Below are 16,566 nucleotides of genomic sequence, written 5' to 3' on the forward strand. Positions count from 1 at the left end.
CCCTGGCGTTCACTCGATTCAACGTCAGGGGCCTTTGTGCAAAATTGCCACAGCTGACCGGTCCACCCTCTGGACTGCCACATGTCACGCTGTGAATGACAGTGGACCAAAACATCACATAGGGTGTCAAGTTTGTGGAGTCCTCAGTCACATTTTGCAAGTTTTGGACTAAAACATCACATTCGGTGCAAGTTTGTGGATCTCGGGTGCTATTACCTCTAAACAAATTGACAAAGTCGGCAATAAGTAAATACTAACTCCGTCCTGGTTTATTGGTCCTCTTAGTATTTTGGGCCAAATTTTGACCATGGATTTAATTGATAAAATGTTAATGCATGTCATAAAAAATAGCATCATTAAAAACTATGTTCGGATATGAATCCAATGATATAATTTTTTATGACATGCATTAACATTTTGTCAATTTAACTTAAATTTATGGTCAAATTTTGGCACAAAATATGAAGAGGACCAATATACCAGAACGGAGGTAATACAGTACAATACAATCTAGCAAACATTAAGCAACAAAAGATAGCATGTGGCTGTCACTGCCAAACTGTTACCCTCAGGCCAAACAGCAACACACTGAGCGAGACAAACCGATTTTCGGATTTCACTGGATATTCAATGTGTTACAACTACGTTGCATAAATAAAGAACATGAATGATGAACAGATTGATACATACTAGAGACCTTCAAGGGTCATTCCTTATTCTGCTTATGCATCTATATTACACGAGGAAAGGAACAAAGGTGAGGGGCGAGTGTGCGAGGCAAGTCTTGTGAGTCCAGGTATCACTGTATAGAGCCACTTCAGAGTTCAGACACCACAGAGTGTGCCTGAGTTGAAGGCTGATGAAAGAAGGAAACCTTAAGGCGAAGGGTCACCATCAATCTTCAGAACCCAAATTTCCGCGGCCATATGATTCATCCATGTGTGTTGTATAACCTAGAGAAGTGTTGTGCCGTGAGATATAGAGCAATTTAGTTCAATCATTTAAGGCACATATGGTTTAGCTAGTTCAGTATCCAAGTGCATATACTATACAACATACACTGGTTTATACAAAAGGATCTTTAGGTGAAACAAGTGAGGTGTTACCATTAGTTATCTGAACTGCTCTCGGTGCTACCTTTGTGGCCACCAGTCACAATGCGATGAATGTAAAAGGTCGCCACCATTCCACTGCAGCACAAATAAAAAATATATAAATATTGTGCATGTTTTTCGTGGTCCAACTCAAAAAAGCTCTAGTGGCCTTTGCAAACAAGCATAAAGTGTTCTCTAAATGAAGTACACAAATAGCCAACTTAATTGCTGAAAGAAAATCTCCAAAAAAATCAGACCGCCTGCAAATTAACAAAATGCTGATTTATTTGGACATAGGTGTCAAACTTCAACCTTCTATGTTTTAATATATTTAGATTGGGCAATCATATGTGCTGATTTGTCTAGAAAGTACTTCCATAGTATCATAGCATTATTTGATTCAACAAATAGAACAGAATAGAAATTATGGGTCATTGTGTTTTAAAGAGCGCGTAAATGTCCAAAATACCAAAATTGGGGAACTAGAGGAGCTCGCCCACCCTCGTCCTATCCGCAGGGTGTCACATTTCTACCTAACAACATACAGTTAAGGGAAGGAACTTCACCCCTTAACACGTTTTTAGGGGGAACTAGAGGAAGAACTAGAGCTACCAGACATTTTAGACTTTTAGTTGACGGGGGCTAGTACATATCCAACTAGTATTATTTGACAGCAATTTGTGTCTAATGCTTGACATCAACTATGTGATAGATACTTCCACTAGCTCCATCCTTCTGTTTAAAGGAAACATTCATCACATTTGGGTTGATAATTGTGCAGGTCTTGCACTATAAGACACATTCAAAGTGTAGTAGGCAAACTCAAGGAGTCAAGGGCGAAAAAAGATGAAAATGATGTATTCACCAGTTTCTTTAGTAATCATCAGCTTCTTGTTCACACCTTACAAGTATAACACTATAAAACTACTGAGGTGGTACTAACAGAAGAAGGGAAAAAAGAGGATTTCTAACAGATCAATGAGAAGTGTCGCCCTGTCAAGGGATTGCAGCAGAGGCAATTAATATGGTTTCGGAAAGAACTATGTGGTACAGTGGTAGTACAGTAAAAATGAGAGGTGGTCTATTGCGGAGCACAGGTTGCCAGAAAGGTTGAATGCAAAATTGCAAATAGGTGAGAATATCCACCAAGGAAAAACTGTATACTGTGTAGAGCCCTTGTAGCCACGCGAACAAGCCATTTTATGCAGTCTTGCAGGTATATACGCACAGGCAGAGGAACATAAAAGGAAGCGACGTAGTTCATGACAATAACTGTTTATATATCACTATATGTTTTTCTGATTCTAGAATGAAAGTATTCCTAGCAAGTACAAGGATTAAATGTGTACTGACCTGAGAAGGACCGCGAAAACATTTGGAAACCACCCATGCTGCACACGCACAAAATTCAATTAAATCCTGGCATTGCTAAAAGGCGGAGGTGGAAGCTATCACAGTAGTAATACAATTTGAGCCAAATTAGAAACCTACCCGGAAGAAAACTGACAAGTCCTTGAAGAAGATAACGCTTGCAATAGCTGCATGCCACAAGTCAAGTATGTTGGAATTTTGCAAGTTATTAAAGGAATAACAAACCAATAACTTATCAGAGCTCAACTGATAACTTCATCTTGAGACTATTACTCAATGTGCAACTAGAAATTGAGCCTCACTAGTGTTACACGGTCAAATACAAGTCAATATAAATAATCAGATATATGAATCATACAAGAAATGCATTACATTATCAATATGAACAGTTGAAACCTTGGGAGGCTCAACTTGAATCTAAATTCCATCATTAATATATGTCCAATATTTGTATGCGTTATGGAACTCAACTTGAGTCTAAACTCGATGTGTGCTATGTGTGGAAACTCCCAAACAATCTCAAAATAATAGTGGATATAGCCGCAGCACCCATAGTCATGTAAAAAAAGAGAAATCAAGATCAAACAGAATCACATCCTCAAGATCAAAAAAAAATCTGCATGAAAAACACTAGCCACTGTACATGCAGAATTTGTCTTTTCTTCAGATCTTTCAGAAGTGATCAATTTTAACACCAAAATTGCATGTGGCCATAAGATACCACCTACTCTATGTTTACAGCATTGTTTGACAACTTCAGAAAAAAAAAACATGTGGCTTTCTTTACACTTGGTTGTGTTTCATTTGGTATTTGCCTTTCAAATATATTTACTATCATTACTGAACTGAACATCAGCTACAGTAGACAGCAAAAACAATTTTATTGTACTATGGAAAATGTCAAAATAAGTAGTGAGATCTTCTTTTTTGCATGGACCAATTATCAAAGTTAACTGTTTACGCATAAGCAACAATGATCAGTCAAGTTTGCAGAAATAACAAAAGCAATTCTTAAAATCCATTTCGACAGAAAAAAAAACTGAAATCCAGATATATTTAGGGCCTCTTTGATTCACAGTATTCGCAAAATGCAGGAATAGAAAAAACGCAGGAATAGAGTGCCATGCCCTCTTGTATCCTACAGGATTAGCAGACTACAGGAATTTGAATGGAAGAGTGTTTGATAGCACAGAAAAAACAAAGAAATTCTACCAAGAGGTTTGAGTGGATGGAAATTTTCCTCTAAAATGTAGTACAAATTAATCCTATGGAAAAATTCCTAAGGATTCCAATACTGAGAATCAAAGGACCACCGTAGGAAAAAAAATCCTAAGGATCCAAATCCTTAAAAAATCCCATGGATCTCCTTTGGATCAAAGGAGTTATAGTTGCAACAATATCATGCTGGAATACTGGATTCCTGTTGATTTACTTTTAACTAATCTGATTGGATTTTATCGGAAGCTGTCAAATTTAGATAGAGGACATGAGAAGCCTGATGAAAATATTCTTCTATTCGCATGGAAGTCCAAAGCTATTTTGCAATACCCATAGAATTAATAGCTGGAAGCAGTCACCTATTTGCTCTCAGCAGAATTGTGATGGGTCTGATAGTATGCATAACAAAAACTGATACATATCATCTCACTCAACAAATGCAAATAAGCACAACAACATAAAACACCTAGATAGACAAAACAAATAGATCAGTTGAAGAGCAATCTTCTGAACTCAATACATCACAAACAAATGTACTCCTATTTTACTTCTCTTTTCTTTCATTCTGTTTTTCTTAACTTTGCCAACATTAAAACCATGTCACATAAGTATACACATAATACGTACTGGCAGAAGTAGCTATGCCAATGCCACTTCAATCATGAAATAGGGGGAAATAAAATCAAGCAAGGAAAATAATGTGAGAAGAAATGAACTAACCAGCTTGCCCTTTCAGCAGAAGACGAGGCTGACGACCGCCTGCTCTTTGTGATCTCAAACTTGAGATACCCAGAGCCAACAGTGCAAACCCAAGGACAAAACCAAAGCGAATTGCAGATGTGCTTCCAGTTAGCATGAAGTTAAGGAAACCTCCTACAGTAAGAAAGGTACCTACAAGAAGTAATACAGTTCCATTAATACTATTCAATTGCAGCCCTAACATAGCAAGGCAGCACCAAACTGCCTACATAACTGATGATCTAACAAAGCCATTTCCTGCATGAGTCACATGTTCGTCAACTTGCAGCATGAGTATAACTTAGATAACTAGAAATGCTACCAACATAATGCCTTTACATACCAAATGAAATGCCGACATGATAATCCTTATACTCTGATGGTCCATTGAGGTTGCCAACTGCATTGATTGTCTCGGTGATATCCTTGATAGAATCTGGGGAGTTCTTAGCTGCCAGCTGTAGATATTCCTGCCCCTCCTCACCAACCTCTGCAGCGATGATGGTCAGGTCCTTTTGTGCTTTATCTGCCTGGATCCTTAGCTTCTCCGAGGCCTCTAACAGCACCTCCCTCGCCCTCTTGGAGTAGACATCATATGCCTGCGTTGTCAGGGCCTGCATTCGGATGGCCTCGGCCTTGAACTGCTTGAGCATTTCCCTCCACACCTCCTGGGCCTCCTCCGGCTCTATTTCAATCTTCTCTGTTTCCTTTTCCTTGTCATCACCCAATTCTGAACTCATCTGAATTCAGCAGACAAAATAACTTGTAAACTTAGCATAATTTGACATCACAGTTCAGCCAAGGAATACGGTATTTAGCACACAGAAACATCGTCAAAAGACCTCAATGCGCTAACAGAAACACCGCTGCAAATATCTCCCATTCGGCACACGAAAAGAATATACTCGCACATTATCCTCAATGCACTCCACGGAGCGAAAATTGTAAAGGCGCGCAGCGATTATTTCAGCCCGTGCGTCGCGAGAGGAAAATAAAATAAAGGGTTAGAAATGCGGGTGAGGTGACCAGCTACAACCTAGCAGATCAGATAGGCAGGGGCGGAAGGAACACGCCTCAGAAGTCAAAACAGGGCATCACCACCGGAAACAGAAAAAACAGGGGAAGGATCTCGGAGAGAGCGGGCACTCACCGGTTCCTCCCCCGCGAGGGCGGCGACGAAGCGGCGAGAACGGGGGGCGGCCACTCCAGCGGCGAGGCGAGCGCCGCCCGAGAGGGCCCGGAGCGAGGCGTCCAGTCGGGCACGGCGGTCGGGGGAGGAGCGCGCCAGGCGCAGGAATGGGGAGGAAGCGAGGGGGCGGAAGGCCGCGCGGGCGGCCGGGTTGGGGCCCGCGAGCGGGGAGGAGGCGGCGGCGTGGAGGAGAGAGGCCGCCATGGGAGGTGGGGCGCTGCGGTCCTCGGGGAGGTGGGAGGAGAGGGGAGGAGAGGGGAGGGAGGGTGGCGAGGGGTAGACCGTAGACGAGACGGCGGAGGCGGACGGCACGAAGGAAATGGGGGCGGAGGATGGAGGAGTTTGGTGGGGTTTCTTCGGGGCTTTTGTTTTGGAGAATCGGTGGGGGACGGGTGCTGTTGTGCTTGGTTCCGTTGCGTTTGCGTGGTGCTTGACCGCTGCGGGGATTTTGCTACAGATTCGTTTCCTTTTCCTTTTCTTTCCTTTTCGGCTTTCGTAAGCAGGCAGCAGGGTGCTGAAGTGAGATTGAGATCCGAGGAGACATGCCGTCCATCCAATGTTCAACCAGGGGGTGATTGTAAATCTCACACATGGTATTGGTACATGGATGTGTGCCCAAATTTGTGTGGAATGCGAGTGCGGTTAGAGTTACCGAATAGCTGTGTGTTTGCATCGAGCACGTGTAATCTGGAGTGTAAAGTTAGCGGTAGATAATCAAACTATAATTAACAAAACATGTATGCAGTGATACAGATCACGAGATCGAACAGTCTAACCGCATGTGGTAGAGATGGTCAAAACCATCTGTGATAGGTGATCGAAGATGTCGTCAGAGTCTCGGTGGGTTCCTTATCGATTATATCATGTCATTTTAATACATAGAGGGGAGGACTCGAGTAAGGGCTCTGGGAGGATGTATGAGCTATTGAGCAGATGGCGTCGACCTACCCTTGGCCTGGTCTTGTAAAAGGGACGAGAGCTAGGGTTTTACAAGGGCCCTAGCCGACCTCGCCATGGGAGCTTCGTGGCTTGCACGCCAAGATCATGTTTCTTCCTGAAGCCGGGCCCTGGATTGATCGATGGGCTAGGGCTAACACCAGACTCCTGGCCCCTGAGGCCAACCCAATGTTAGGCTTCCCAGCCGACGAGTCGCCCACGGTATACTGTATTTGTCAACTAGTTGAACGCCGGTCTTAGATTTCTAAAGAGTGGAATCTGAGCTAGATTTCAAGAAAGGTCATGTACAAGATGATCTAGAGAATGAAGAAAACGACGACACAACATGATCTTCTATCTATTGTGTGTGACACTTAAGTTGTCGGTGAGTGTGAGCGATAGAAGTCATGCACTTTTTTTATAGTCTCTGAGAAGCAACCGAAAAACAATGGCGATTTGACCAATATCGGGTGTGCATGGGAGGAGAGTACCATGCGGCATATGAGACGTGTAGCCACATAGAGCATACCAATGCACAGTCAAATGTGTGGTGTACTATTGTTAGAGCATGTCTAATAGAGCTCTCGAAAACTCAACCTTCAAAACCAGTTTGAGGGCTGAGAAAATGTTGTTTTGAAGGCCAAAAATCCCTGGCGCAGATCAGTGCCCTCAAACCAACCCTCAAAACATAATATTCTGTTTTGAGGGTTGGTTTGAGGACACTGATCTGCGCCCCGGCCTTCAAACCCTCAAAACTGGACAGCAACATAAATCACTTCAAATTTGCAAATGATCATCATCACAAACATGAAACAAACTTGTAAATCATCATCATCACATAGTAAATCCCATGGACATCATAGCAAAATATACAACGTGCAAATGATCATCATCACATAGTCATCGGAGACATCATTTGCAAAACATAAAACATACGAACAACTTGAAGCACCGGTGAAGTTGTCCACACCTCCATCGCCTCCACCACTCATCGGAGACTCACCTCGGAGAGTAGACAACGCACCACCACCAGCACCATGCAGTAGCCTCTTCCTCTCGGTGATGTTCTCCTTGTACTCCTTCCACCACGCCAATTGCTCTTCATCCATGTCCTTTCTAGACATCATCATGTGCTCCTTCTCCTCAGCCATGAGCTCCTTCCATGCTTTTGCTTCCTTGAGCTTGATCATCCTCTCCTCCATGTCGGCCTTGCGCTTGGCATCTTCTCGCCTTTACTTCCAATTGTGCAAGTTTCACCTCTTTCTTTCTCTCGGTGATAATAAGCTTTGCCTCCAATGCCTTCGCCGCCAATGCCTCCTTTGACTTGATGCCTCCGCTTCCATCTTCATCCTCTCTTTTGCCTTCTTGGTTCCCCCGGGCTTGTCATGGTTTCTTCCTTCTTCATCACTATCATCCATTTTTAGCATATCCGATTTTTTCGATGCACTCTCTTGATCCCTCAATTTCCATTTGTCAAGATGTTGGAGCAATGCCCAACAATGCATGAATGGGAAGGATTTGCCCTTGAAACCGGCCATGTCCTTGTACCTCAAGTCGGCATATTTCTCCTAAGACATATCATCATTGGAAGCATATGAAAATCACAACCAATCATAACCAACAAGTAAATAAAGCATGAACCAACAAGTAAATAAAGCATGATATTTGTACTCACATAATCACTCTCAACACAGCCACTTGGGGGTTGATCCCTCACTTGATCCATAGTCGCACTCCAACGAGCACAAGCGGGTTTCATCAACTCCCACCGGCCTTGAAGCGATCGGTAAGAACGAGCTCTCAATGTGGCAATCTTGGGTTTCATCTTACAATACTTGTCCTCAATGTGTTGCCAATAACGTTTCCCGGTTTGATCGGTGCCGGTGACCGCATCCAAGCCCACTTGCGACCAAGCCTTGACCAAGAGGACATCCTCAACCTCCGTGTAGTTCGCCGTGCGAATTGGCCTTCGAGCACCACCTCCCGCTTCAAACATTTCCTCTCCGATCTCAGTGACATCTTCATCTTCAGTGCGACACACCAGACAAACGCCATACATAGTTAAATAGATCGACGATGAAGTCACAAAAGACAAAAATAAGAGCAGAGACGACGACACATGCCGATGATGTTTGACTTTTGAGGTGTGACAACACGAGGCGTAGACCTAGAGTGTGGCGGCACTGAGGAGGCTTGTAGCTCCAAACACATCCATGGTGCCGGTCAATTCAAAATGATACATCCGAGTACTTCAGTCGATGGATGCATATAGCGATGTACATATTCGTAAAGTGGAGTTCGTTTGAATGGATACCATGATTTCTCAAAGAAGGGTACATTTTTCAGGTCATGAGGGTCAGCTCCAGTTCTTCTGGATGTAGGAACCAGTAAAATGATGCCAGAGGTTGCTATTTGCGTGCGTTCGCCGCTCTTCGAGCACATGGAAGCACCGTATGTGAATATTTTCTCCCAGACGTGGCGCAGGCACCATGTCAAGAGCAAAACCAACGTGGGCGCAAATGGATGGTTGCTTGATGACACCAAAAGAAGACATACCAAAGCACGCCCAGTGCTGGTTGCTTGGACATGGCAAAAGATCGCAACTGAACTACATTCAGCTTCTAGGCTAAACTTCGTATGACGGTTGCGGCCAAAACCTAGGAATCAAGGACTCGATGTATTCCCCTGTGTGCGAGAAGGGCAAATTTTGATCAGATTCCAAACAATACTTTGCCACGGAGAGGGGCAAGATGCAGGTCAGGCAAAAGGAGCTCCAAAAGGAATAAGTATTGGGCCAAAAAAGAGAGGAGGAACTCGATTCCCATGGCCTCATGCAAACTCTCCAGCGAAGCAAGGTATTGCTTGCTCTACTAAAGATGCAAGTACTTTTTTTTTGCGAATGAAAGATGTAAGTACTTAACTGCTTCAGATCACTTGGTCGTCTCTAAACAGCTACAGGTTTATTGTGGATATGCCGTTGCACAATTATAGAGCAATAATAGTTAACTGGAACCACGGTTAAGAAAACTGAGCAAACCCATTCTCAGCACAGGACCGTGCACTCGGTTGATCACCTTTTGCGCAATAATATCATCAGGGCCATTTCCCCCTTTTTGCGCATAGACAAAACAAAATTTGTTTTCGGATATTATAAGTCAAGAACTGACAACTCTGTTAACATTCAGTAACATTTAATATGGGCATTACGACAAAATGGTACATCCCATTTGTTTTAGTAGCACACCAATGTTTGAAATCAGCATGTTTAACGAGTTGCTCACTTAACATCCGCATTCGGAACTGAGGATCTACATGGACCAGCTGATGTAGTGAATGGTACCCCTCGGAATGTTGCAATTCCATTCTCGTCGGTACGGAGATGCTGGATTACATAATAAAAAGTTATTTGTTAATTCATTCAATGCATGCAGAGTAACTATGCAATAGAATTCAGGAAGGCCTTTCTATATTTGATGGCAATAGAAGGGTAGGTTCTCCAAGGAATGACAAAACTGAGTCGCATTTACTCAAATCATGCTGAATGGCCAACCTTTGATCACCATAAGGTGAAAAATAAGTGAGATAACATCAAAATTGGGCATCGATAAATGCTTACCGGTGTTATCTTGTCCAACTGTTTCTTCTTTGGGTTTAGAACATCTTCTGGCTTCCCATCAAACCTAGAAAATTTGGAAAATTAGAAAACATAACAGTTTTGCTAAAGCACATCTAGATGTGCTATAAGTATCGCACATCTAAGTCCTATATCATTGATTTTACACTAAGATTTGTGCAAGCATTTTCTTTTGTCTTTTTTTCCTTTTTCTTTCTAGTTTGATTGAGCACTTAGATGTGCAATAACTAGGGCACATCTAGATGTGCCCTAGACAGATGCAGATCAAATAGGAACCAAATAACTGCAAGGAGACAATTGAGCAAAATTTGACATAAGTGTTAAAACTAAAACATTTTGTTTCACAGGTGGCCACAAGCGCAGATATTCCTTAAAACTAAAAAACTACCTAACATATCAAATTGCACTTCCAAATATTGTTATTCGGACCAACATATTTTGCAACAGCTTACATATCAACCACCAGAAGTCCAGAACTGCATACTAAATGGCATACCAGATACGTCATAGCTATGGATACAGATAAGAAAACCGAACATAGTAAAAGCTCTATAGAAGTGCACAAACACGCCTTTATAAAATGGGACCCCTTATAAATTGTATAAATTCGTCATTTACAACATATGAATGTTACCCAGCAAAAGAAATGCGCTCTCCAAGCTTGGCTCCTTCCGGAGGAATCAAAGGCTCCACGACTGTATGATCTTTATTTGAAGCACACAAGACCTGGTAATATGTTTAATTTAGAACATGTCGAAAACAAAATTTCGTTTACAGTTTGGACTGAGGGTTGACAACATCAGAAGTCAAAGACAAACACAATGGTAAGGGTTTCACATCATAAATTTATCATTGTTCCACTTCAGATACTGTAACTACATGGTAAGGGTTTCACATCATAAGTTCATTTCAAAATAGTTTATCATTCTCTTCCATGAGTTATAGTGATGATTTTAGAGTCTATCAGTATGAGGTCTAGTAATATGCACATGCCTAGTGAGTTAGCAGTGCACAGCAAGGCTTGCCTGGAGCTTGCGTTTCACCACAGTAGTATTTTGGGGAAAGATGGTAAACAAATTAATAGCCAAAATTCAAGAAGCTTTGCTTAGGGATAGAACACAATTACAATAGGACGCAACAGAGCATACCAATCCAGCAGACATTACATCCCGCAGCTTCCCAGGCTTCACATTCGTGATCAAGACAACATGGCGATTCTTCAAAAGCAAGGGCAAATATTTACAACAGAACACAGAATCATGTATAAGAGAGAAAAATGAACAAGAATCATTCAAGTTCATTGCTGCTGTTGACTACTTACAACAAGTTCATCTGGGCTGAAGAACTTCGCAAGACCACTAACAACTTGACGCACATTGCCATCTCCCAAATCTATCTCCTCCACCAGAAGACTGCAAAGATAACCAGTTGGAATGTCAGAAAGAAGACTGACAAATAAACAGAGGACCTTTTTACAGGTGTTGGAAATTTATTGTACCTGTCAGCTGATGGGTGCTTCCATGCTTTGCGAATAACGCCGACCTGTATATTCAGGATACTAACACTGCACTCAGAATCCTTTTCTGCACTTTTCTGTGGAGCTTTATCTGCAGCTGCCTCTGTTGCTTTGCCGGCAGTTTTCTCTTGGACTTTCTTTTTATCCCCAGAAGGTTTGTTGTTTTTGGCAGAAGTAGGATTTGCCTTATCCCCAGGGATCTTATTCTGACAAGAATCAACACAGCAAAGAAACTCACCAACTAATAGAAAATGACATATTGTACAAGAAATAGGTTCTGATAATGGTGTACAAACATGAAAATCAACACCACAACAAACAACAACAACAACAACAACAACATGAAAATCAACACCGCTATGCAGAAGTTGTACTCCCTCCGATAAGTGTTGCAGTTTTGAACTAAGGTTAGTTCAAAACTACGACACTTATTAATGGATCGGAGGGAGTACATAACCAAACATTTTAATACTTACAGTCTTTCATGTTCTCTGGTGTATTGCACAAGTGGCTACATGAATCAGAACAAAGGGTATGTTTAGTTTGGTGCCCAAATTTGCTCGACCAAAATTTTGGCAGCCTATGATATTCTGGGTCTTGCTTGTTTAGTTGCCAAAATATTGGCTGCCCATGAAAGCTAACCTGCTCTCCTTCCATTAATATCTTGCCAAAACTTTGGTCAACAAAGGGTCAAGTAGTCTGATAGTATGACCGGTCTTTTGGGCAGCCAATGGCTGGAAAAAATTAATAGGCCTATGATATAGCAATAGCATCAACCAAACATATCCTATAGTTTACCATGCATTACTAAGGCCAGAAATGCAGTAAAATGGTAAAGTTCCAGCCAAATCTTCACAGCACGATGTACCACGAGTGCCTTCTACAAATAATAACAGTCCAGAAATATCAATAACTAATGTGGATCAGTACCTCCCCTGCAGCCTTTTTGGAGTCAGCAGCTCCATCTGACTTATCCGCAACCTTCTGTCCTGCAACAGCTTTCTTGGAATTTGGTTCACCATCTCCTTTATCAGCTTTCTTTGGGTGCTGTCAAGTAGAATTAAGAAATGGTATGGTTATTTTTATGATTTAAACATAATCATTTTGATAGACATTTTGAGGATAGTTGAAAGAAACAGTGTATCAGTGATTTATCAATTCTCTGAAGATTAATGTTTTCGCACTTTAGTAGTACTAACAATAGTATAGTATTGGTTAGATTCTACAAATGTAAACAAGCACTTATTTAGCAGATCAAGCACAAATTTGATCTTGTAACACAGTAATTAGCAACAGCATGCTACAGGGATAATTTCCCATACAGTTTTGTATGAAGTAAATTAATTTAGAAGGAAAACATAAAATACTTCCAGATCACCAAAAAATTACTTACAGAAGGTGCAGGTGCAGGTGGGTTGAAGATAGATTTGGTCAAGTTTATCTTTTGCAGCATCGTACCAAAATCAACAACATTCTGCATCAAGCAGTAAATTCACATGAGATGATATAAATGCCTGACAATGTGGGCATAATATTAACAACAATCTGGTATTTATTTTTTAGAAGAGACTCCCACCAGCATAAAGCTATGGTTATAAAATGATACTAAAATAACTGCCCAGCTACAAATTACAATATAAACCATGAGTTAGTGTCGAAAGGTGTAAAAGCCAGTTTTACGGAAGTGTGCTGGGTAGGCTTCAAATATCAGATAAAATTGATAGTTGAAAACATGGCTATTTCCAAGATCTGGTCCAGTAATTTCAGATATGAGATTAAAATGACATCATTGAATGGGCATAGTGACTGATAAGAAATGAGACGGAAAACATTGGAGATGTATTTAGTTCTGTGTTGGCAAGAAACTCAAATCTATATGGATTTGATTCTTTGATTCTAGAAGAGATGGTGTGTACAGCCCACAGGAACAAGATAAGACAAAAAATAGATGCCATTATAAAAAAAAGATCCATCTCAAACCTGAATGTAGTCCATCCACCGCAATATATTTGGATATTTCTGCAACTCACTGTCACTAAGATGACACTGAAAAAAGCAATGTACAATTAGAACTTGGGGAAGTAAATGTCTGAAAAGGCATATCTATTGAGTAGTAAGACAGTGACCACAAAAATACATCCCAAATGAAGATATGACGGTGTTCATGTAAATGGGTAAAGTTATAACATACATACCATGAAAACATGCACGGTTGCAAACACAATAATGTCCGCCGCTGATGGTTTGAAACCAGCTAATAGTACCGACATCTGGGACAAATGTTGATTCAAATTACCAAGTAATGCATGCTGTTCTCCATCAGTTAGAACAAAATTGCTGGAGAACTCAACCCACTTCTTGACCTACCAATGAAGAAAAGGAGATTGTGTAAGAGTACATAAGCAGTAGTGAACAGAATTAATGAACATTGCACATACATGCAAAAACAGTTACCTCATCCTGCGGTGAGGTCACGATATGTGAGAATAGGCTCGCAATATCATTCTCCTTGACAAGTGTACTGGATATGCTATTCTGTAATATTCAGCAGATAAATTAGCAACTGTTTCTAGCAATAAAACTCCATGCAAATAAAGCTTGATAAGAGCGAGAAGGGCAAAATTTGTTCATAAGAAGTAGCAAATTACGAAAGATAACACGGTCATTGTTTTAAGGCGTCCTGCCTTGGACGCTTAGGCGATAAGGCGCCCGGGCAGCGCCTTACAACTATGCCCGCCTTAGGCGCTTAGGCGTCGCCTAGGCGCTAGAGCGGGTGGTGCTCGCCTTAGGTCGCCTTACCGCCTTAAAAACAATGATCATGGTACATAGTACGCATCAAAGTTTGCACATTGTGCACTACACATGTTGGTCCAGGGACCAGGGGTACCCAAAATAGAAGTCATCCCTAAGTTACTCAATTAGTGCCATATCAGACCATGGCCAGCCACCAGAAGAAAAAAATGAGGCAAATGTTTTGAACAAGAGAATACACTACTCCATAAAAATTAAGATATATGACAGAGACTATGCCAAGGAGCAAGGGCATATGCTGCATGTGGTGAAGGCCTCTTTACATCTAAGTATCAAAAATATTGGAGGACCAGTGTTTCAAGCTTCATCTTTGCAACAAAACTATTGAACTCAGTATGTTCTAGCCATGTGCCAGATGGTAGCCACAGAATATGATCTAACTAGGCTACTCAATTCCTTGTCACATTCTTGGCAATCAAACAAGCACCTTTCAGCGATTAGTATAACAAGCATAAGAACAAGAATGTTCTGTTCCAACCCGATTGATAACAATTACTCCGTAACCAGAGAGAAGTACGCAGCCATATTAACCAGGATATTTAGCGCGAAAGATGTATGTTGGATGTCTATAGCTCTTGCATATTAACATATGTTTGACCAAATATAGTTCTACCTCTTTATCTTGCACAAAACATACGAGTAACTTGACATTCTGAACTTATTTAGACAACTCACTTATTTAACAAATTATGTATTCCGCAACGTATTATTTTTGCACAGCAAAACAATCTCGATAGCAAAACGGACCCCTAACGGGAGAATCTTCATAATATAACAGGTATTATTCAGCCCCTAACTGATCCAGCAATTTAACTGTCGGTAACTTAGATATCTTCACTTTCCCCAACCAAATCATGTATAAAATCGCCATGCCTAAATTCCACAACGCAGCATAATAACAACATGAGATTTAAGCCACGATACTATGCAAACTTAATTATCGGTGAACTAACCATTCCCAGAGCCCCACAAATCTGCAATTAAAAAATCTCAGCCCGCGCCTGTAAGAATGAAAATCACGCCCACATGACTAGTAAACAGCAAACACGGAACACTATCGCTCCGAGCCTCCGAAGCAACAGAAATCAGAACCCAAAGGTTTTAAGAGTGGAAGAATGGAGGGGCTAACCGGATCGAGGTTCAGGTGCTTGCAGAGCGCGTACGACATGGCCTGCTTGCTCTGCGTGAAGTCCGCCGCCGCCGCCGCCATTAGCAGGTCGAGCTTTTTTCCACGGACAAAGGAGTGATAGGGGAAGTGGAGAAGAGGGATGGTTTAGGGTCTAGTCATTTTGGGCCGCTGGTCCCTTTTTCCTATGTTAAATTTGGACTGTACTGACGCTTTATTTTTATGGGCTCAGAATATCCTCATGGGCCTTACCAAATGATGGCCCACGCGCGCACCGTGCATGGGCCGGAGCAGCACGTAACATGACCGAGCGGTGTGGATAGCAAAGCAACAGCTGGACGTGAATGCTTTTTCTTTTTTTGGAAAAACTAACACCCACACGTGTGGCATCTTACACATCACCCACACACTTTCATCACCACTCATTTTGCCACGTAAAAACAGATGACATCAGCAGAAATCTTTTTGTTTTCGGCTTAAAAATGTTTTATCTCCTAATTAAAAAATCAAAACAAAAATCCGTTTTCATCATTAAATCCGTCTCGACGAGATCTTCAAAACTGGACCCCATGTTGATATGTTTCGACGAGAAAAAAAATTGCCCAAGTCATGATGTTTACACTGTAGTTGCCATAATGTTTAAACTAAAGTTGCCATGTGGCAATTTTAATTTTTTTATGATTGTAATTCTAGTACTTTAACTATGAAAATTATTTTTTGTATGAACCATGACAATTTTAAGTGCATGTATCATGGCAATTTTAGTTTATGGTTCATGGCAAGTCTAGTTTCTTAATTTTCTGATTTATAATATATCAAAATTTACTTTTAAATGTAGAAGAAAATAGCTGAAACATATCATGGCAACTTCAGTGTAAACATCATGTCAATTCATGTGCAATAGATATGGCAACTTTTAACTCAAAAAAATTA

General features: G+C 41.3%; 3 protein-coding genes across 3 annotated transcripts; all 3 read right to left on the bottom strand.

Annotated features, from left to right (window-relative positions):
* Positions 1-589: 589 nt before the first annotated feature.
* On the bottom strand, positions 590-5,988 carry LOC119269416 (protein FATTY ACID EXPORT 3, chloroplastic-like). The gene is made up of 7 exons (XM_037551245.1): positions 5,572-5,988; positions 4,765-5,161; positions 4,404-4,574; positions 2,586-2,632; positions 2,448-2,485; positions 1,107-1,190; positions 590-953 (listed from the first exon to the last, which is right to left on the bottom strand). The coding sequence occupies exons 1-6, from the start codon at positions 5,812-5,814 to the stop codon at positions 1,109-1,111; spliced, it is 978 nt and encodes a 325-aa protein (XP_037407142.1). The 5' UTR covers positions 5,815-5,988; the 3' UTR covers positions 590-953; positions 1,107-1,108.
* Positions 5,989-7,505: 1,517 nt separating this feature from the next.
* LOC119269418 lies at positions 7,506-8,560 on the bottom strand. The gene is made up of 2 exons (XM_037551247.1): positions 8,222-8,560; positions 7,506-8,114 (listed from the first exon to the last, which is right to left on the bottom strand). Exons 1-2 carry the CDS (start codon positions 8,540-8,542, stop codon positions 7,800-7,802), a joined length of 636 nt encoding a protein of 211 aa, XP_037407144.1. The 5' UTR covers positions 8,543-8,560; the 3' UTR covers positions 7,506-7,799.
* Positions 8,561-9,636: 1,076 nt separating this feature from the next.
* On the bottom strand, positions 9,637-15,788 carry LOC119269417 (methionine--tRNA ligase, cytoplasmic-like). Its single transcript, XM_037551246.1, has 12 exons — positions 15,637-15,788; positions 14,151-14,231; positions 13,892-14,059; positions 13,677-13,742; positions 13,090-13,170; positions 12,627-12,743; positions 11,679-11,902; positions 11,502-11,592; positions 11,329-11,397; positions 10,815-10,906; positions 10,163-10,226; positions 9,637-9,928 (listed from the first exon to the last, which is right to left on the bottom strand). The coding sequence occupies exons 1-12, from the start codon at positions 15,715-15,717 to the stop codon at positions 9,824-9,826; spliced, it is 1,239 nt and encodes a 412-aa protein (XP_037407143.1). The 5' UTR covers positions 15,718-15,788; the 3' UTR covers positions 9,637-9,823.
* Between the last annotated feature and the right edge of the window lie 778 nt (positions 15,789-16,566).

The sequence above is a fragment of the Triticum dicoccoides genome, chromosome 3A, assembly GCF_002162155.2.
Source record: "Triticum dicoccoides isolate Atlit2015 ecotype Zavitan chromosome 3A, WEW_v2.0, whole genome shotgun sequence".
Classification (NCBI taxonomy): Eukaryota; Viridiplantae; Streptophyta; class Magnoliopsida; order Poales; family Poaceae; genus Triticum; species Triticum dicoccoides.

What these genes read in the sequence shown, in the direction of transcription:
- LOC119269418 (XM_037551247.1), bottom strand. Translation starts at nt 8,542, where the DNA reads ATGTTTGAAGCGGGAGGTGGTGCTCGAAGGCCAATTCGCACGGCGAAC. An exon ending in GCTGTGTTGAGAGTGATTAT is followed by an intron (nt 8,115 to 8,221) that starts GTGAGTACAAAT and finishes GATATGTCTTAG; the next exon opens with GAGAAATATGCCGACTTGAG.
- LOC119269416 (XM_037551245.1), bottom strand. Translation starts at nt 5,814, where the DNA reads ATGGCGGCCTCTCTCCTCCACGCCGCCGCCTCCTCCCCGCTCGCGGGC. An exon ending in CCCTCGCGGGGGAGGAACCG is followed by an intron (nt 5,162 to 5,571) that starts GTGAGTGCCCGC and finishes TGCTGAATTCAG; the next exon opens with ATGAGTTCAGAATTGGGTGA. An exon ending in TCTGCTGAAAGGGCAAGCTG is followed by an intron (nt 2,633 to 4,403) that starts GTTAGTTCATTT and finishes TGTGGCATGCAG; the next exon opens with CTATTGCAAGCGTTATCTTC.
- LOC119269417 (XM_037551246.1), bottom strand. Translation starts at nt 15,717, where the DNA reads ATGGCGGCGGCGGCGGCGGACTTCACGCAGAGCAAGCAGGCCATGTCG. An exon ending in AGCACCTGAACCTCGATCCG is followed by an intron (nt 14,232 to 15,636) that starts GTTAGCCCCTCC and finishes TGAATATTACAG; the next exon opens with AATAGCATATCCAGTACACT. An exon ending in TCAGCCCAGATGAACTTGTT is followed by an intron (nt 11,398 to 11,501) that starts GTAAGTAGTCAA and finishes TTGCTTTTGAAG; the next exon opens with AATCGCCATGTTGTCTTGAT.